This window comes from Eupeodes corollae, chromosome 2, assembly GCF_945859685.1.
Source record: "Eupeodes corollae chromosome 2, idEupCoro1.1, whole genome shotgun sequence".
Taxonomy (NCBI): Eukaryota; Metazoa; Arthropoda; class Insecta; order Diptera; family Syrphidae; genus Eupeodes; species Eupeodes corollae.
In genome coordinates this window covers 10,938,546-10,960,626 of record NC_079148.1, presented here as the reverse complement: position 1 = coordinate 10,960,626, position 22,081 = coordinate 10,938,546, and the positions used below count along the sequence as shown (strand labels likewise).

The following is a 22,081-nucleotide window of genomic DNA, read 5'->3' as shown; positions in this document are numbered from 1 at the left end:
TTTTAGGAAAAAGGTTTTAGGGCTATAAAATTATTAAGCAAATAACAATTAGAAGAGTATATAACTCGTAAAACCCCAAATATTCAGATGAGACTAAAAAGAGAGGGTATGTGGATTGTTTTATAAACTATGAATGACGATACAACTTGTTGCATGTTTAACACACTCTCTAACATAACTTTGGAACCATTTTCATCTTCATACGCAAATATTGTATGTTATGCGAAACTGATGGGGGTTTGTAGATATAGAGTTATAAAAAATGTTACATTTTTGAAACTTTATGGAGTAGCTAAAGGCTGTGTTATAAAAGTAGGTATATAGCTAACCTATTATGAAACGTAAAATAGTGGTTACTTTGAAGCGTCCACAATGTTATCGGCTTTTGTGTTTTAGCTTTGATGATGAGCATTATGAGCATACAAGTACCTATCATACCATTAATCTATTCCAAAAAAAGAGGATTTGGAAAGTAAAAGTTTTGTTTCTATTTTTGGCAGGAATAAGTGTGAGGGTTTAATGATGTTTGAATATTTTTCATGTTTGTGATTTTATGGTTTATGAAGAGGTTTTTATGTATATATCTTATAGAACGTTGGGTAATCAAAAAGAGGAAGTGAGGTTTGTACAATAATGAACGGAATTTTGTCCATTTCATTTGAGATTCCTCAAACTAAAACCACTAACGTCTTCAAACAGAACTAATTAGAGAAAAACAAAGCCTGGAGAATATAAAAACAATGAGACTAAACGATTTAATTGTTATATTCTGAAAACGAGAAAATGATTACACTATGATGTCCTGCTATTATTTATCCCTTAAGACAATTTTATTCAATTTTAAAGCCTAAAAATTCAATATACCAAAGTTTCACGTTGGGCGCCATTTTTGTATTTCAGTCCAAAACCACTTGAACTACTTCAAAAATAAAAAAATTATTTCAGAAGGATGAATTTTGTAATTTTTGAGTACAAAAAATGAAGAAAAGTGTGTAAAAACACTCATAAAAGATTTTGTCCTTGATTTTTTGTTTTGTTTTTTTTACTTCTTGTTTATTTGCGATCCTTTAAATGAAAGCTATTTTCACCTTTATTACAAATAATAAGAGAAGTGTTTATTTGTAAATAATTGGTAAGGCTGGAAACAGAATTGAAGAAGAAGCTGCTGTACACTTTTCGGGATAGAAGATAGACTTTTCAAATTTGAATAAAGATTTTTGTTGCTGGGTAGCGAGAAGTCGCAACACTTTTGTCAAAAATTATATAATGTTAAATGTTAAATTAATGTATAAACAATTCAATTGGATTCTTAAGCTTTTAAATTGAATATAAAAATGTTTCACATTGGGCGCCATTTTTGGATGTTTGTTTAAAAGCTTGTTTTAACCTACGTTAATTAATAAAAAATGAGTTTTGAATATCAACAACAAATATTTTAAACTTCTCTTCCTAATAAAACCTTAAGCCAGGAATAAAAATATGTATATATAAATAATAAAAAGAAAGTAAAATCTCAAAGGTTTTCCAATTATAACTCAAAATCTTCGCTTTTTTTTAAATCTTATTTCTTTGTATGAAAATAGTTTTCTTCAGTCGTTAATTAATCTTAAACCGCGACGGAAACAATCAAATAAGGATGAAAAATAGCAAATGTCCAATAAGAAGTTAGTGTTAAATTTCAGTTATACGAACAAGGAATTAGAAAAGGATTTAAGTTTATCAAAACTTTTCTTAGTCTATAAAAACTCAATTAAATTAAAATTATAAACAAATTAAAATTTGTGATAGCATTCAACTCACGCAAACCAAATATAATACAAAATAATTGTTTTTATTTATACAAAACCGATTTATTTCTAAAATAAATAAAATCAAAACAACCACTCAATCAAATTCAAAATATATTAATTAAATGTTAAATCCTTTTCTTATTTCCTTATTCACATGCTGAGATTGGAACATTTGGATAAAAAGGAATTTTTAAAAGTTAAGTATATGTTTGCCAAATATATATAGGGATAGGGAAATTGTAAATTTTTGTTTTATTTTTTATTTTTTTTTAAATGTTTTAAAGAGATATGTATGTATATTAATATAAATATATAAAACATAGTTAAAAGACAGTTACTATTCACACAGAAATTAAAGAATATGCTCACCTTGTGGGGAGACTGCCATTTCAGCTGCAGATTGAAGTTGTGAATTAAAACCTATAATAAAAAAATATAAAAATTAAATATCTCTTAAATATTTGAGAAAAAAAGTAAATAAATTTACCTGCAAGTGTAGCAGGATCTGTTAACGCTGCCATAGAAAAATTAAATGATCCAGGCGTTGGAAACAATTTTGAATCAGCAGGTGACATTAGAAATGGCGGTGGTTGATGCGTGTGTACTATACTATTTTCAATTTCATCATCATTTCCCGAGCTAAAAATACATTAAATTTTTGACGTTTTAAAATGTCATTTTTTTGTTTTGATTGGTTTAAAACAAACTAAGACTCACCTCAGAGATCCTTTACCACATTCACCACTGCTTGATCGATTTGCATCATTTTCACCAGTGGAATCGTTACTATGTTCATCCATAACTGGATTATTATTGGAACAAACCAATTCCATAGGTTCCGATTTGACATCATCAGTTGATCGTGCACGTGGGGATGGTGTAAAGTGTTCCTTATCAATTGCTGAGATACCATTATTTGTGGGTCCATTTCCTATAAAAACAATTAAGATATTTTCATACACAATTTAATATAAAAGTTTTACGTTTTTCGTCCTTTAGCGGTGGTGTATTATTGTTGTTATGTTTAATCGTTGAGAAATCGGCCGGAGTTAATTGTGGGGATGTACTACGAATGTCAGGACTATTATTATTGCTGGGTATAATTCCATTATCGGGTCGGTGTCGTTTCATTGTACATTCATCTACACCGGACGGAGTTGAATTGTTCCGATCCCGACGTAATGATGCTGCTGCTGCAGCTCGTCTAAATAATTGAGAACTGATATGACCAGGGGGACCGGGTGGTGGTGAGCAAGTATTTCGCGGGAATAAAGGATCTTCATGTACGGATGGAAGATGATTAACGGGGGTACGTCCACCGGCGGTGTTAGCAAGATTTTGGATTTGAGCTAATTGCTATTTTATTTAAAAAAAAAAAAAAAACAAACAAATAAATTTTAAAGTTCTATGAAAATATAGAAGTTTAAAAAAAAACCTACACTATGTGTTTCCTCTGCTTGCTGTTGTGTTAAACCGGACACTCGAAGTACTTCGGCCGTTTTTAAGAATGAACTTAATGATTTTTGATGAACATTTACTTCTCCATGATAAATAAATTCAACCAATGAATGAAGGTCCAAAAAATTAACATCTTGTAAAACAATAACTGGATGTTTGCAGGGTGTGCTCTGAAATTATAAAAATAAATTAAAATGGATTAGTTAAAGCTTTCTGATTCATACATAGAATAAATAGCTTATTTTTTGTTTATTTAAAAAATATTATTTACTTTAATTCCTAACAACGATTTAAAAGTTGTACTCTGGGGCGTATACGCACTTTTTATGTATTGAACTAATTTTTCATAAATTTTGCTTATAGAAATTAATAAATATCAAAGAAACGTTTACGTTACGAAATTTTTGAAAAGTTTTAAAATAAAATAATAAAGCCTCCTTAATAAAAGCTGGGAACAATGACTAAGAATTTAGGGATCCTTAATTGGTGTGTGCCTGATACTCAAAAAAAGGGACTCTCTAAAATCCAAAAAACTTTAGATTAATAAGACTCCTAAACATTGTAATCAAAATCTTCTCCGTCATAATATGTGAACGTGTAATTCCCAACGTCAAAAACCTGATGGGCCCTTATTATGTGCTTTTAGACCAAAATCAGTCGAATATTCACATTGCGATAGATCCTTGAAAAAACCCAAAAACATAAAATCGACATCTAACACGGTTTTAAAGACTTCAAGGTCGCTGGGACGAACTGTATAGAGCTATGTCTAGTTTGCATGATGACCATGTAGAATGCGTGTTGCTCCATAAAGGTTTAAAATAATTTAACCAAACATTTTCTTTGTCAAAAAAGGCTGAGTCTACAATACCGACCTCTCAGTAAAAACGTTTCTATCGACAGACGTAACTTTGAGGTAGTAAAGAACTTTGCCTACGTGGGCTCTGTTGTGAATGCAGAAAACAGCATCAGCGCAGCGCTGATATCTAGTTAGCTTTTGCTAACTTCTGTTTTTTGGGCATCATTATACGGTGGAGAATCTTGGTCTATGAAAAAAGCTGATTAGAGCACCTCGGGTCATTTCAAGACAACATTCTTTGCTTCATCTACGTTCCTGTATGCAAAGAAAGTGAATGGGGAGGGTAAATGGAACGACCAGATGTAGGGACTGTACAGCTGAAAAACGTTTTGTTAGGGGGGGGGGTGGGTTTGTACCATTAACATGAGGACTAAATAGCTGTCTAAGATTGTTAATTAAGTCAACTATCATCTGTGCAACTGGGCGTATACGTACTTTTTTATTTTAATGAATTCAACAAAGTAAGGAAATCTTCTGGAGTTGAACTAAAAATTCTGTCAAACTTCTGTAATTTTCCATGTAAATATTTTTTAATATTCATGTCAATCAACTTTACTTAACCAAATATAAATTATCTCTTCAAGTTAAAAGCTTTTTTTCTTCGCTAATAAACAATAACTTACATTTTAAATGTGTTCCTAGCTACAGACAAAAACTATATTATGCAAATCATTTCATTTATATTTTTCAACGATTTCTCAATAAACCAAAAGTAAAAAAGAAAAAAAAAATATCAACAAAATTATAACTTTTAATCCATTGCCCTAAAATGCAATTCAAATAAAAATAAAATATTATCTCCTGATGATGATAATAAACTTTTCTAGGTCAAAGCTATTCTCAACTAAACAGTCACTTACATTTTTTTAAATATACAAATAAAATAAATATGCAAATTTTATATTTAACTACATAATCTATAAAGAGGTGGAATGACATTTTTAAAGGCTTTTTTGGTTTTCATAGCCTAAATGATTGCAAACCATTTTATTACTAAAGTGCACATGCGCACCTTGTTATCGTGCTGCACCGTAAATCGCACAGAAAAGAAAAATAAAAAAAAATAACTAAATAAATATAAAACACATAAAAACTTAAAAAGTCTAAGAAAATAAATTTTTGTGGCCTCCACAACAAATGATAAATAAAAAAAATATAAGATACAATATAAAATTTGTTTTATATGCACCACTGCAAGGCCACTCATACGTCGCCGTCGGTCAAGTAGGATACAGCTGCAACGCTTTTTAGAGTCTTTTATTTTATTATTTTTGTTTTTATTAATCTCAAACACCTGAGATGTAACAGAAAAGGTTGGGCCTCAGCAAACAAACAAAAATTTAAAAAAAAAGATACAAATAAAACAAACTGTGTTATAACCTAAATTAAGTGGCAACCTAAAGCAAATAGAAAGGCAACTTCCAAAAGAAGTCACAAAATATCTGAAGCCTCCTCTGCCTCTGTTTTCGCTCTTCTGCAAACTCACTCGAGATAGGATAACACAAATTTTAAGAAAATACATGTATGTATGTATTTTAAAAAAAAACAAGTTATATCTACAAACAATTCAAAAGCTGAAAGTATCTATAAAAGTTTCTTAGTAAAAATAAAAAAGATGCATGCTGCAAAAGTCGTCATTGTCAGAGTGTGATTATATTCGAAAACAGCCTTCAATTCGATCGCGCAGGCGAAATTCGAATTACGAAACTCGTCAGGGCTGTCAGTGACTGGCTCTGACTTTAGCTGTCAAGTTGCCTTCGTTCGTATGGGTAGATCATATTTATATTTAGGGACTAATAAAATAGAGTGGGGGCCAAGTGGGGCAGAGGGGGAAAATGGCAAACGCAAACGAAAAAGTAACAAAAACTACACAAAGTAATAAACATTTTATTTAACTTTGTTATTAGTGTGTGGCTTTTTATTTTTTTTTGCGTTGCGTTGCGTTGCTTTGCTGTGCTGTGCTGCATTGCAAATGCAGAATGCACCATCCATTGGAGCAGCGAAGCAGCAATGTCAAGCAAATAAACTTGAAACGAAAGGGACTCGTAGAGTCAATGGGAGGGGCACATGAAGGGTGCAACACGATCATCACCAATACAGATACAAAACTACTTTGAGTTACAACTTCCAATTACAGAAATTAGGTCAACTGCCTGCGTAGAGGCCGCTGCTTTGTTGCACTGCTTGCAGCAGTGGAGACGTTGATATGGCTGCTGGGTGCATAATGCATACTGCATACACACACAAAGCAAAAAATGTGTCTAAAAATTGATGGCCCTACTGACTTTGAACTAAAATGCAATATGCAGCGTCGGGGCGTCGAGGGACGATGGGAATAGGGTATATAGGTAGGGATAGAGATAGAGAGGCACTCTTGTGAAATCACTTGATGCGATCTTGCACAAGATTAAAATGGCAGACGAGCGACGCGACGCAAATACTTTTTATGTACTTTTATATTATAATCTTTTTGAAACACTTTTTTATAGGCTTGACAAACGGTATCTATCAGTACCAGGCATTCGCGTCGTATATTCAACATTTATGATGATCATTGTCGATTTACTTCACATCCTCTTACACCGCAAATACAATGTTACTGCAGCAGCAGCAGCATTGAATTGTGAATATCATACGAGACGAGTATATGAAACAAACTTGAAACATTAAATTTTCCATTCCTAATGACTCACAGATAAATTCTAGCTAGCCTTGAGATTTTGTTTTTTGTTTTTGTTGCGTTATGTAGGTTTTGTACGAGTTTGCTTTGTGAAGAGTTTCTTAGTTTCACTTGGAAGTTTCTGGAATAAAAATAGGCAAATGTTTTATAATGACGCGACTAAAAGGCAGAGTCTTGGGAGGGAGGAGATTTTCGGAAGATAGCCTTGTGTCAGGAAGTCATGGAAAATATATGAACTTTGTTGTGTAGGTATATTTAGCAACCAAATGTTTATGATGTTCGAACGAATTATACAATTTATTTAGAACTGAAAATATTGTTGCCATAAGACGATATTCGTTTATTTATTTATTCAGCTTAATACAAACTATAACTTAACTTAACTTAACACTACCTTAACATTTTTTAAGTTAGTTTTTAGGTTAGAAAGTTGAACACTGCTTCTTTAAAATTTTGGTTCTTTGATTTTTTTTGCTATCAACATAAAAAAGAATTGAATAAACTGCATTATCATTATGCAGTCTGTCAAAATTTCAAGTGTCAGAAATTACAAATGGCTGCTTAAATGATTTTGAACTGCAATATTGCGTTTGACGTTGGTTTTGAAAGATTTTAGTTAGTTTTCTTTTTCCAGAAAAGTACTGTACAAATTAACGATAGTAATATTGGGAAGTCTTGTCTAAATTTTAAATATAAGGATCTAAATATTGCTGTTCTAATAATAGCGAATTACAGTAATGTGTGTGTTAAAATTAAAATATACATAATACGTGTTTGAGAACACTGAATCAACAATTATTTTAGCTTTTAACAAATAAAGTAAAAGTACACACTTCGAAAAAAAAACTGCCACATGTACATATGTCGATAATGTCGGCAGAAACTGGAGAAAAAAAAGACTGTCAAAGGGTTACTTTAATACTGTTTTGTGGTTTTGCCATTGAATTGGAGCAGATCCGCAGCAGTAAATAATATTTTTGAATTGCGAAAGACTAAGAAAAAACTGACAAATGCATTTAACAAAATAGACTGAAAGTGAAGAAATGTTACACTTGATTAAAAACGAACTAACTACATACATGACTTTTTATAAAAATTTCAACGATTTTGAATCCAAAACTAAACTTAAGTTTGATAGATTGACAGCACTTTGAATAAACGGACTTTTGTGTGTCGATAATCTAGACCGAAACTAAAGGCGAAATGTTAGTTCAATATTATTTTGTAATAATCAAAATGGTTGTTACGCTTTAGCCGCATTTGAAGTTTTATAAACAAAGGTTAAGTTAAAAAAAAAAACTGCACGGTCTAAAATCGCAGTCGGTCATTAAGTCCCGACTTCCTACCGTCGGTACTGATAATAGTACTTCAAGTGATAAACATATACATACATACATATTATAATTATAATGCTAAGCACTTCATAAAATCTGACATATATGTGTCGATAATGTAGACCGCAACAGAAGAAATGTCATACTTTAGTTGCAAAGAGCAAATTAAATGGCTGCCAAAAATTTCTCTTATTATTGGAAATGCTGTCACTTAATATTAACCAACAATTTTGTATAATATTTTAAAGTCTTCCAAAGGATACATTAAAAATGAAGTTCGACTACAAGTGACAAAGAAAAAAAAAACAATGTTTTCAATAAAATGATGGTTTCTGAATCGGTCTCAATTGAGAAAATGTTTTCAGTTGATGTTCTCAAAATGTTTTAAGTTATTGTCGTTAAAATATTGTAAAGCAATTGATTATAAACAAATAATATGAATACAAGAGTTTATTTTCAGATCTTCCCTACAAAATAAGTAGATCAGGATTAACATTATTAAGAATGACAACACTCAAAAGGAATCTGAAGGAGAATACTGCAACGCGAAATAAAAACAACCATTGAAGAACTTTTTTTGTATTTCAAATCAATTCGCGCTCTTTAATCCTATCCCATATTAAATTCAAACATAATCTATTTTTATACATATATCCAAAACAAATAAGATTATCCGTTTGCCTTATAAAATTGTAAAATCGTGATTGTAAAATTTCAATTGCTATCTTCTACCTTTTATACTTTTTTCTTTTTTAATTTGAAGAAAAATACCAACCTACCTTACCTACAAAAAAAAAAATTAAAAAAAAAACAACTTCTTTTCTTTAAGCTCAATCATCCTGAAGCTGTAACTTTCGACACAATTTCACTCTCCCATTCACTGCGACAAAACTGGAATTTCCAGTAAGAAAACACAAAATCCAAAGAAATTTAGTAAAAGCAAAAGAAAAAAAAATCAAAACTTGTATAAAACATCAACTTATGTTGTTAATCTGTTTAAATAAAAAAAAACTGAAGTGCAGAAGCATTATCAAGCAGATAATTGTCCAATGTCCATTGCATTCTATGCTATGCTATGCTGTGCACCATTACCTCGTTTTTCGCCTGACGCTATTTCAACAATGCTGCCTCTTCTCTATATAAACCCCTCACACTATACGGGACTAAATTTTTGCTGTCGGTACAAAAGAAAGACTTCTTAGAAGAGCTAGAGCTGCTGCATCGTGCATTCAGAATAGAAAAATAAAAACCTAGGTCCAGCTTCTATAGCAGTAGCAGCAAGCAGTACAAATTAACTGAACTGACAATTCAACATAACAATAAGAAACAACAACTGTATGTATATCGACCTACCACTATACCGACCCCATCAAGTTATGCCACCCCCTTTTACCCTATACACCAAGTACAACTATATAAAACTGTAAAAGGAAAAGAACAGAAAGATAAAACTTTTGCTTCACGGAAAAAGGCCAACGACAACCTAAACTATTTTTTTGTATTTTGTTTAATGACCCAGAGGGCAGAGGAATGGCGGAAAGATGGAGATGGAATGCGAAGGCAAAACTGCAATTGCACAAGGATAATATAATAAAACGAATTTATACAAAAGAAAAACGAAACAAAAAAAGTCGATTTGTAGATTTGCATTGTATTTGCTTTGCAACTCTGAGAACTCTAAGAACTAAGAGGCAGAGGCAGAAACAGAGGCAAGGCACTGGTTGAGGGTTTCTTATATTCTTCCCTTGGTTGCCGCACTGACATCAGCGCTGTCGCTGCTGCCACCATCATGCTAGGCCGCTTTATGCCAATGGGGAGAATAATGTGGTTGTATTGTCGTCGCACTATTTTGTTGCATAGAAGAACTCTGCTCTTCTCTGCTCAGCTCAGCTCGATTCAACGCTTATTTGAACAGAAATAAAAATTAAATAGGAACAGTGTTTTGAATAGAGGAAGTGGAGGAGGTAAAGCCCATCAACTATAGAACCACCACCATACCGACACTATCACCATCACCATCATCAAACCAGACCCCAAGCTCTTCCCTACTCTAAACATGAATAATTAATTGACTGCAGTATTATTTTAATTAGTTTTTAAACTGCAGTCGAAATGCAGTAATTTAGCATAAAACGAACGTTTATGCTTTGTTATTTTATTTTTATATAAGTATAATCTCTCCCCCCCCCCCTGATGGACCTGGCCAGCAGAACCATAGAGAAGGGGTTTTCTCTGTTTTATCTTTTTATCTAAGGAGATCACAGATTTCCTTGTTTGGCCATCTTGTTTTGTGCATGGGCAATAATGCAAAACGTCCGATGACCGGAAATGTTCACACAATTCACATTCATACACAAAACACAAAAACAGAAACAAAAAAGTACATCCAACATGAAGGAGATGTCAGTCAGATGTATCGCATCGTGTAAAACCGTAAAACAGTAAAACTCTGTGTAAATAAACCAAAGAAATGTACTTGCCCTACATTTTGAATAGAGAAGTGATGATGGAGGATGAGGATATGAAGATGAAAATGAAGATGACGATGATAATGTGGTTTCTCTCTTTGGTCGGTTTTGGTTTCGAACTTCTTCTCGGCTTTGGGTGTTGAAATTCCATTCAATTGAATTTACACTTTGGTTTTTCCATGTTATTTTTACTTTTCTTCAAAAGTCAAGATGGAGGTAAATATAAAAAACAAAAATGGGATAAATATAAAAAGAAATCCAAAGCAAATTCCCATTTCCCATCAATGTTGCAATCTTCCTTTTTTTTTTGTTTGCGGTTTTGTCCCACTTTCTTCGTCGTTTGCCTTTGCTTTTGCTTTGGTTTGGTTTGCCTTTTGTGTTCACACAAGGAATTAAGTTAGTAGATACTGCAACTCTTTTATAAATATATATGTATATTATGAACATGCATGAAATGTGCTGCTGGATGCAGTTAACGTCAAAAACCAATGTGCGTGTTTACACGCTACATCCACGTATACTATGCACCACAATGCCCTGCACAGCACATACGAGTATAATGAAAATATACTAAATATAAATTTTAAGAGAAAACAAATGAAGCAATTGAAAAATTGAAGAAATTTCTTACGATCCCCTGACCCGGTTATTTTTTGGTTTTATTTTCATTGCTGTGTTTTTTATTTTTATTGCTTGTTATTTGTTTGTCTTGTTGTTAAAACAAAAATGGGCGAAAATGGCATCTAGACGCGACTGACGACAACGATTACGAGCACGACGACTGACGGGAGATAAAACGTACATAGCTATCACACATAAAAATACATGTAACGTATGGTGGAGAGAGAGGGAATATAACGACTTTATGGTAGGTATATTTTATTTGAATTTATTTTTGTTTTTAAATATTTTTATAATTTAAGTTCCTGCTAAGTTACCTACATATACAGATACCATCTCTTGGAAGAGGGAGAAGAATTTTTTTAAGAAACTTTCTATTTTTATTGCAAATGGCCATCAGGCTTGCAAATTGGATAAGTTTGATGGGTGTTGGCACAAATTCTAAGTCTTATTCATCTTTTTTTGATACGTGAAAACGAAGAGAAATCTTTAAGAAGGAAAAACGCTTTGAATCCTAACAATTTTTGAACATTTCTGAGCTGCTTCTGTGAATACTAAATGAAGGACAACACTGAAAAGATTACTTCAGTTCAATAATATATTCCGATTGGCACCCAATAACTTTTTATTTACCTAGCGGATCTTAAATTTAACGAAAATTGAATAATTTAACCCTAAAAATATGAGAGACTCCAGCAGAAAACTAATGCTAACATTCCTGAAATCACAAACAAACATCTTCTCGTGTAAAAGCAATCAAATCCTGTTTATACATATTTTCAAAATCGAAATGTAAACTAGCCCTTTTAATTGTGTCTACAGTGCCGACGTAATGAATCACATCTGTGTTAAATAAATTACCGACAAAACTAAATCAATAAAATGAGAGTATTAGAACTTTTCATTTATTTTTATTGTTTGTTGCCTTAAAAATGAAAAACCAGTTTGAAAGAAATTTTAAGTAAATATAAATATATACAAATTAGAACCACTGATATTTTTAAAAAGACACCAATTATCTATAACATACAAGTAGGTCATTTGTGTTGGTAATACAGTTCAGCTTGGAAAGTTAAACAGTGCCTTTCTGAAGTTTTATTTATAATCAAAGCAAACTAAGGCTGCGAAGTTTGTTCTCCCACTAACATTTAAAAAAAAAATTAAATTAAATTGCTATTGCAAAATAATTGATAATGTTTTTCTTTTTGACAACACTGGGTTTTGACAGCTCACGAACATTTTATGTTTTGTGTCACTGTGCGAAATATGAATCGTCTTACAAAAAAATAACGCTGGCAAAGATATTGAATTTTATTATGAAAATGTGTGCCCTGCTAAGAAAAGACGGTTTTTCAAATTTAAAAACAATCTAAACCATAGCTTATGACAGTGAATTATGGAGTCGGGGCCCTTTGCAACAATTGGTGGGCCCTGATACACCACTGCGTGGAGAATTTTGTGGAAGGTTTTAGGTGTAAAACCTTTCAGAGTACAGCTGGTGCAAGAATTGAAGCCGAACGAGCTACCACAGGGCCAAATTTTTTTGGTAAAAAAGCTCTTGAAAAGAGGAAGATGCACTTTTCTATCGAATTATTGTGTCCAACGACGACGCTTTTTTCCTGGTTGAATAAATACGCTAACAAGGAAAACTACCGTATTTTGGAGTGAGAAAGTCACTGTTTGGTGTGGATTAAGGGCTGTCGAAGTCATTAGGCCATTTTTCTTCGAAAAAGATGCGAAAAATGGTTAAGTCAAAAAAGTATGCATGAGCAAATGTCCCGTAACCACTAGGTGTCGCCTCGTAATACTATAGGATTTATGTAAACAAACGCCATTATCAAAACGCTGCATTGCCGACATTTTTGAAATAAATCGCTTCACTGATAATCTCAATTTATTTTGTAGAACTTCTTAGTCGGGTTGATGCCCTAAACTACCAAAACGGGTGAGTTTTGAGTTACAAATTATTAATCGAGTTAAATGTCAGTTTTTGGAAAGAATATAATAAAATGTAACAACATTCGAAGCCAATCAAAAAAGTAATGATCGTCTTAAAATCATACATAAACCAAATACAATATTGCAAACTAAATTTAGTTAAAATTTAATTTTTCAAATATCTATAAAAAAAAAACGGTTACATTGTATAGTTTCCCATCTTTGATGCATGTTAATGTCTTCACATAAAAAATTCACTCTTTTTATAGGAAGCCATATGCATTTATATACAAATCTTCTTTAACAAAAAGAAAGAAGAAAAACGCCATAATGAGTCTATACATTTTATGGAACTGCTAGTTTTTTGTTGTTTCACAATAAACTGCATATACAGTAAAATCCTTGCACATTCTAACCTCTGTCTCTTGTCTCCCTTTGAAATTTAAAAAATATAAAATAAATCTCTATAGCTGTTTTTTTATCCATTTTATGCAAACAAAAGGAAATCTCAAGACTCAGCGGCTCTATAACTATGTATAGTATACCCCGACTATAAACAGTAAAATAGTAGCATACATATATAGGAGTGCAGGATCTAGGATCTAAAATAAAACTTGTGCTTTGCTTTTAGTTTTTAAGTTGTCTAAGACCCTTTACCCCCTCTCTTCTTAAACTTCTCTCAAAAATTCTTTCATATATCCTTTTTTTTTCTATAAAGAATTTCCTATAAAGGAGCAGGAGCTGCCTTTGTTGGTGTTTTTTTTTTGTTTATTTTGTTGTTGTGATAAACTTACTTTTGCTTTATATACTTTTTACACTTTAATTTCTTCGTTTTTTTATGCTCCTTTAATCCCCCTCTCCCCATACCCCTCCTCATCCTCTTCAGACTTTTTTATTTTCTCTAAAAATTGTTTTACGATTCTACACAGTGTGTTGTTTTCATTAGGCTAAAAAAGGACGAAAAAATAGGATTGGAATGGGGAGGGGTGGGGTAGGCAGTTCCTAAAAAGAACTTGATTTAGATGAAGTTAGTAGCAGCGTGGCGGGTATGTAAAACTTTCTTCAAAAAAACAAAGTACGAGTATTTTTTTTAAGTTCTTATTCCTCTGTCGGTTGTGTTTCTCTTTGAACGAAGGATAATTTGTTAGTCTTTTATTTATTTTATTTTTTCTAAGAGAGTAATGTTGAAGGAAAATAATAATAATAATAAAAAACAAAATTAAAAGTTTATTTTATGAAACATAAAGGTAAACGTAGTACCTACAGATAGCTTACAATGAAATTACGGAAATTTGATTCACTTCATTCTATGGTTCTTCTTCTTGTTGTTTTATTTTTGTATCCATCTAAAATAGTTTATCGTCATGATGTCCTACATTAGAGAAAACAAGGAACGACATAGAAATGGGTGGAAGTAAATGACACACAGAAGAAGAAATGGGGAGGAGATTGAGGGTGGTATTTTCCACACAAATCTGCTGAAAGAAAGGACGAAAGGGAGGAAAAAAGACTTACACAATTCTTGCTTTGTTTGTTTGCTTGTTTGTTTGTTTGTTTATACGAGTATCCTTTGCAAGGATATCTTCTGCTGTATTGCAACAATCACTACCACCCCACCCCACCAACCATTTTATACCATTCTTATAATTTACATTTCAAAACTGGCTTTAGGTATTTAAAGGAAACAGATTGGGCCCGTTAGAGGTATAGGTAACAGTCGAGGTAGATATAAGTCGGTACAAAAGATAGGCGTTCTTCTTTTTTTTTTTGGGAAAAGATGGAGTTAGAGGTTCGTCGTTGTTTTTCGAAAAACAGGAAACTTTTATGGCAACCTAATTAATAAAATGAATCTATTTTAAATTTGCAATTCACGTGCAGGCACACAAGGCAGGCACGTTGGTGGAAGGCAGCAAGCAGAAGGCGCACTCTGCTGGCACATCAAGGCAATAGTAGGAAAAAGTTTTTCTTCTGTTAGCCAAAAACTAAGTCGTTTTATTTATTATTTTTATGTTTTTTTTTTGTTGTTGTTAATTTTGTATTTTAAAGATATTATAGTTACTCGTTTGTGTTTGTCGTTGTCGGCGGCGGCAGTAAAGGCAGCGGCAGAGCGGTCGTGTCATTTACTGTTTATAATTTTGTTTGTATCTTTTCCTTTTTTGAATGTGTATATATCAAAGCCTTTGGAGGAATATTTATATTTTAAAATGAATTGTTATTCTGTTTTGCTAATGGATTGGTGGTAATTTTATGGTACACAGTGGTGCCCTGGAAGGTTTCAAGGGGAAGTAAGAACACTGAAGTAAGCTGAAATGGCCTTCAAACAATTTTAAAACATCTTTATAATCGAATTTGTAAGTGATGGTGATATAAGTGACAGTTGTACATATTTGACAGCTTCTTGTTTGCTTTGATAGATTTTTCCAAAGGAATCAATTTCCTACATTTTAAACTAAGATGGTAGGTGACAGTTATGCATATTTGACAGCTCCTTAGTCAATAAACAGATCCTTATTACGACCAATGAAATTTACTTTCAACACCTTAAATTAGGATGGTAGATGACAATTAAGTACATATAATTCAGAACTCATTCTTTATTTGGTAGATCACAAGCAATGGAATTTACTTTCTAAATTTCACACAAAGATGGTAGATGGCAGTTTCGTATATTTAACAGCTCATTCTTTATTTGACAGATCTTTATTTCTACTAATTTTAATTCTTTGCTCAATCTGAAACAAAAAAACACAGTAAATTGAAATATTTGTGAAACTGACATTTGACATTTCTGACTCATTTTGACGTCATTAAGAAATTTATAATTTTTCAATTTTTGGCATTAAGTGTCAAAAAGCTAGAGAGGAACAAATTTAAATTCTCAAAAACTAAAGTAAAACCTTATTAAAGTTTCATTGAAGAAATGACAGATCGTCCAAGATCAATGAAATCTAAAGTAAACGAAAAGAAAAGATCCTTCAGAAGCCAATTGTCAAATAAATGTCAAATTTTTTAGCTATACAAAAATTGCCGTGAATTATTGTTGTCTTCGAAATTTTATGAAGTTGACAAAATTATTGTTTGCTTTTGAATTTTTGTTCTTTGACTTGCGTTTTTTGTTCCTAAATGAATCTTAGAACATTAAAAAAAAAAACAAAAACTCTTAGGCCCACTTAAGACTTCACTGTTAAAATTAAACATTAAGTTCGTGCCGTTGGTTATTAGGGAAAATTAATGCGATAAATTTTCCAATTTTTCTTTCCAAAAATAACAAATTAAATTCATTTTTTGGCCTTAATTAGTGTGGTTGTTGTTAAAAAATAAAAATATGCATAACCAACTTAAATGGTGAAAATGAATGTGAGAAACAGATGTACCAATTCAGATTACTTTATTATAATACAAAAACAAACAAACCAAACCGAACAAACGCATCCCCAGATGTATATAAGAAACATCAAACTTTGGAATCTAGGTCAAGCAAACATTACGTTACGTGTATTCTCAATTCATTAATTTAATGAATTCTTTTTGTTCAACTTTTTTTTTAAACATCTTTTTCACTTCTTTACAAGTTTTTACTTATTTTAGGGCCGTTTTCGTTACGCTTTTGTGATGAAACTTTAAGTAAAAGATTATTTTTTTTTGTTTTGTAATGCAAGTCAATGCCTACAATCAACCATCAAAGCAAGGTGCACATGCGTGTGAATCGTGTAACCCTTGTTTGTTTCGTGTATCTGGTTTCCTTGCCTATAACCTGTCTGTACCTAATAAAAATGATCTCTTTATTGATGTCCTCGAAATGAAGCCGGCTGAGCATTTCACAGTCCCTACACTACTTTTTTTTTACTCTTCTTTGTAAGTTTAACTTTTTTGTTGATGGGAAAATTGTATACGTTACGTTGTTTTGTAGGTAATGCAGTTTAGGTTAGCTAGAAGGATTTAATATTCTGTATAACCTACTGCTGCGTATGGTGTATGCTATTTGGTCGGTGCTATAGTGTTGAATATAGATACGTATAGAAATGTGGTTGAGTATAGAAGGAAGTAGTCACGCAAGCCTAAAATAACAAAAAAGATAAATGATATCTGCAGAGGAAAAGTGATTGTGTTTCCGTTTTGATGCATAAAGCATTTAAGTAAGTTTTGTTTTTTTTCTAACTTCAACACTTCACTTAGATATGTTCGATTTTTCTGATTTAGGTAAGTTTGTTTGGAGGTAGCTAGAGTCAAGGCTTTTTTGAGAGAACTTTGACTATATTTAGTTATTTTTTAAAATAAAAGAATTCAAAAATTTCAAGAAATACTTACTTTTAACAATTCACGAAAATATGGACTGCATGCTGATAGGACCACCCGATGTGCCTTAATGCTGCGCCCATCGCATGCTAATGTCACATCAACGAAATCCTCATCGTCGCGAAGATTTTCAAATGCCGATGTGATACTACTTTGGTAATTATTCCATCGCAGACAAAAATGTTGTGTATCGTCCATGATGATTTTTGTGGTTTTTTTGTGAGTTTATCCTGAAATTAAAAAAAAAACAAAAATTTAAATTTAATTTAACTTTGTCTGGATTTTTTATTACAAGAAACTGTGAAATTAGACTTTAGTATACGTCAAAAAATAGATAGACAAAAATAGTTTTGACATATTATAGTTTTGACAGTTTGACGTATTCAAAATGGCGTCTCTCCCAACAGCTGTGCCCACTAATAATATGCACAAAACTAACCCAATAAATCATTAATCTTTTGCTCTTTCTTATGTTTCGTTAGGGAGTGTGAATTTTTTTGACTCAGTACCACGAAGACTTAAAAACTTTTACTAACCTGATTTAGTTATGGAAAAACACCTTTTGCCACCTCTTTTCTTAAATTTACTCTAATTTATTTCCTCTTAGATACTAAATTATACTAAGTCACAAAATATACAAACAAAATATTTTGTTTTTTGTTATTTATTTGCACAAACAAAACACACTTTATTCACTTTAGTGAAGAGAAAAAAAAATAAACTTGCAACCAAAAATAAAAAAAAATAATTATGCAAACAAAAACTATATCTTATCAATTTTTGTATTTTTTTGTAGTTGTTGTTTTTGGTAGGGTAGTAGATATAAAAATAATTTTAAGCTAAAAAAAAGAATACATTCTATTCTTATCTAGTTTTTTTTATTTTGATTTTTTTTTTTTTTTGTGCAATGCAAAAAAATGTGCAAAAACTAATAAAAATTTTGTGACTTATCTAAGACTCATATGGTTATTTTTATAAACATTTATCAGTCATTTATAACTGCTTTCACTTTCACTGATAAAATTTTGTATGACTAGTTTTTTTTTGTGCATCAGCTTTATACAAAATTTAAGTTCTCTTTGTTGATTACTATTAAATGGTTTTTAATTTAATTCTAACAAATTATTTTCTAAGAATTTTGTGTTATCAAACCAAAAAAAATTGAAATAGAAAATAAATGTATTCAGTTACTAAGAAAACAAAAAAGCCAAAACTTTAGAGAAAACGATATTTTAGAAGTGAATCATTTTATCCATAGTGTGGTTTTAGTTATCACGAAGAGAGTAATAGTTGTTAGTAGTTCTGAGAAATGTTTCAATAATAATTATATGAAAATAAATTTAAAAGAACACTCAACTTTTTTTTTTTTGATTCAAATTTATACAGAAGCAGTTTTTGGGACTGAAAGCTAAACCTATAGAAGTTGAATATTGAATAAGTAAACAAAAAATTCCCAAAATCCCAAAAAGAAAGATGTCAATTTGACGTAGCTTTTTATGTTGATCAAGTCTTCGGGGGTGTTTCATTAAATTATCTCAATATTTTGACCAATCTTTGAGTTTCTAATTAATTAAAGAAAACAAATTTAGACATTGAAAAATTGTTTGATAAGAAATCGAAAATTCGTATTTTATTAAAAACAGCCCGCTAATTTTTTATGAAATTTTCTCTTAATTGTATTTTCTTAACTTGGTTTCTTTCAATAGGTGTGTTTTATTTACAAAAACATCCATAATGAGCTATGATAAACGTATTACAAATACAAACTCTTCAGTGTATAACAAAAACGGAAGGAAGATCAAACTACTTATAGAATTTTGAATTTTGATCTGGTCTCGAATATAAATGTTTGGTACAATTAATAACTCCTTTGTATCTCGAAGGTATGTTCGTAGAGTACGATAAGTAGTTTTTTGTATATAATTTTCATGTTTCAGTTGAGAATTTACGCCATTAAATGTTTGCTGTACTCTTTTGAAGTTTTAAGTTTTATCTGCTTCTAAAATAAAGCGAAGCAAAAATTAACAGAATTACATTCAAGCTGTCGGCAGAAATTTTACAAGGAAAAGCTGAATTTTGTATCGTGTTGAATTAACAACATAAGGTGTCTTAGATGTCTAATATTAGTAACCAATGGTTACTGGACTAAGTTGTTTAATTGTTATGTAAAAGACATAAGTTCTAATATTTGTTTGTCAATTTGCAAAAAAGTTAGTTTTAAAAATATAGTGCCATCTGTAGCGCTCTAATATCTACACACCTTCCGACCATAATCTACGAACAAACCCCTCTCTCTCAGTTCTTTTTTTATTTCGGTTCAATTTGCAAAATGGAAAACAAAGAAAAACAAATAAAAAAAAGAGGCTGGGATGCGACCCACACTGATAACTTAACATCCCGCCTGTCGATTTGTCTTGCTTAAAAGTTTGTCTTTATGTACTCGTATCAATTTTTACCAAATTCGGGTACTATTTTTTGTAGATTTTATTTTTTATGAAAAAACGGACTGTTGGATTTGTATATAAAAATTACTGAATATCGAAAATAATATTTTCTGTGAAATAAAATAAGTTTGAAGATAATATTTTCAATTTTTAAAAAGCTATTTGAGTCGAAAGTAAATTTTTACCAAGTTTTAGTATTGTTTTTTTTTTTAGAGTTTTATTTTTTTGTAAAAAAAACTGTCCATTCGATTTTTCTCAAAATTTTACCAAATGTTCAAAACACTATTTCTTATAAGATAAAATTAGCTTGAAGCCAATATTTTAAATTTTTGAAAAGATATTTGAGTCGAAAATCAATTTTTACCAATTTTTGTTGTTTACGTTTTGAAACTGTCAATTCGATTTCTTACAAAATTTTACTGAATGTTAACAACAATATTTTTTGAAAGATAAAAGTAGTTTAAAGCCAATATCTACAATTTTTGAAAATATATTTGAGTCGAAAATCAATTTTTACGAACTTTTATTAACTTTTGTTTAGGTTTTTATTTTTTGTAAAAAAATTGTCAATTCGATTTTTCTCAAAATTTGCCCTAATAAACAATTTTTCTTATAAGTAAAAATTAGTTAGGAGCTATTATCTCAAATTTTTGAAAAGATATTTGCGTCGAAAATCATTTTTTACCAACTTTTGTTAATTTTTTTCGGTTTTTAATTTTTTGTACAAAAACTGTCAATTCGATTTTTCTCAACATTTTTCAAAATGTTGAAAACAATATTTCTTATAAGATAAGATAAGTTTGAAGCCTAAATTTTAAGTTTTTGAATCGATATTCAATTTTTACCAACTTTGAGTAAGGTTTTTTTTAGATTTTTATTTTTATAAAAAAAACTGTCAATTCGATTTTTCTCAAAATTTTATCAGAAGTCAAAAACATTATTTTTATTTGCACAAAATTGTTTTGGAGATGAAATCATATTTTAGTCGTAAAATTTTGGAGGTGACAAATTTTTTTTTCAGTGTTTTTGATTTATAAAAAAAACCGTTAAATGAATTTTTTTCAAAAAATATACTTCTTTGATATCACGTTACAATATATTATATAAAATTTAATTCAAGTCTCTAGCGTTTTTGGTTCGTATGTGTATAAAAACATTTATTTGAAATCGATATCTCTTCTGGTTCTTGAGCTACGGACGACGAAAAAAACGTCGCGAACATACGGACGTACGAACGCACGTACACCCGCACGCACAGACATCTTTCTAAAAATCTTTTATTTCGACTCTAGGGACCTTGAAACGTCGAGAAATGTCAAATTTTTCAATTTGACAAATCGGACCCATTACAATAATAGGGGAAGTTAATAAATTATTCCTGATATTTTATTAACAAATCGTCTTTAAATTTGTCAATTATATTAATTCTGGTCTGAATTTGACTAAATTTTGAACTACAATTTTAGAATAAAAATACTTTTTTAAAAAAGACTATTTGGACAGATTAAAACCACACACAGTATTTTGTATCAAGCTATTTCGTCATATTTTGAAGTTATATATTTGAAATTGATGTCTCTGTGACTTATTGAGATATGATCGACTGAAAGAGTCATCTAAAACGTACGTAAACAATAACTTAAACTCACACACATCACCCCAAAAACTATGGGTGGAATTTAATTCTTGAGACTTTAAAAGTAGAGAAATTTAAAAAAACGTCAATTAAAGAATTGTATTGCAATTACTTCCAATGAAAAACAAAAATTCGTTTAGTTAAAAATTGTTGAAAATCCCAAAAATAATAAATGATCTTACAAAATACCCGTAGAATTGTTTTTTAATATTAGTCATCGATGTCTAGTTGTGTTTTTTTGAATATGAACAATGTTTTTATAATAAACTTAATTTTAGTGCAGATTAACCCAGCCCCATATCTAAGAAGTGTTTCCATCATTGCCTTGACAGGAATTCGTCAGACTCTATATTTTGATTTAAAAATTAAAATTCGGTTTCTTTTTTAGAAATAAAATTAAAATTCATCTAATATTGTTCCATTCTTCGGCTTAAGCCTTAAATTGAGAGATGATTAAAAGAAAAAACAGCAAACTCCAATATATTTCAGAAGAATCGGTAAGGTAGTTTTCGTATAATCTACATACAAAATTTTACTCGGTTGTAACGAAATTGTTG

At 30.8% G+C, this 22,081-nt stretch overlaps 1 protein-coding gene across 3 annotated transcripts in view; it reads right to left on the bottom strand.

The window, feature by feature from the left end:
• Positions 1 to 22,081, bottom strand: part of LOC129944673 (broad-complex core protein) — a 71,023-nt gene that overhangs the window by 10,693 nt on the left and 38,249 nt on the right. For all 3 annotated transcript variants that reach the window (XM_056054275.1, XM_056054276.1, XM_056054274.1), the window contains exons 2-7: positions 17,457 to 17,674; positions 3,230 to 3,418; positions 2,774 to 3,146; positions 2,508 to 2,721; positions 2,278 to 2,429; positions 2,160 to 2,210 (exon numbers count right to left, since the gene is read on the bottom strand). In XM_056054275.1, the coding sequence (XP_055910250.1) occupies positions 2,160 to 2,210; positions 2,278 to 2,429; positions 2,508 to 2,721; positions 2,774 to 3,146; positions 3,230 to 3,418; positions 17,457 to 17,642 (1,165 nt within the window). In that variant the 5' untranslated portion in view covers positions 17,643 to 17,674. The remainder of the gene's footprint in view (positions 1 to 2,159; positions 2,211 to 2,277; positions 2,430 to 2,507; positions 2,722 to 2,773; positions 3,147 to 3,229; positions 3,419 to 17,456; positions 17,675 to 22,081) is intronic.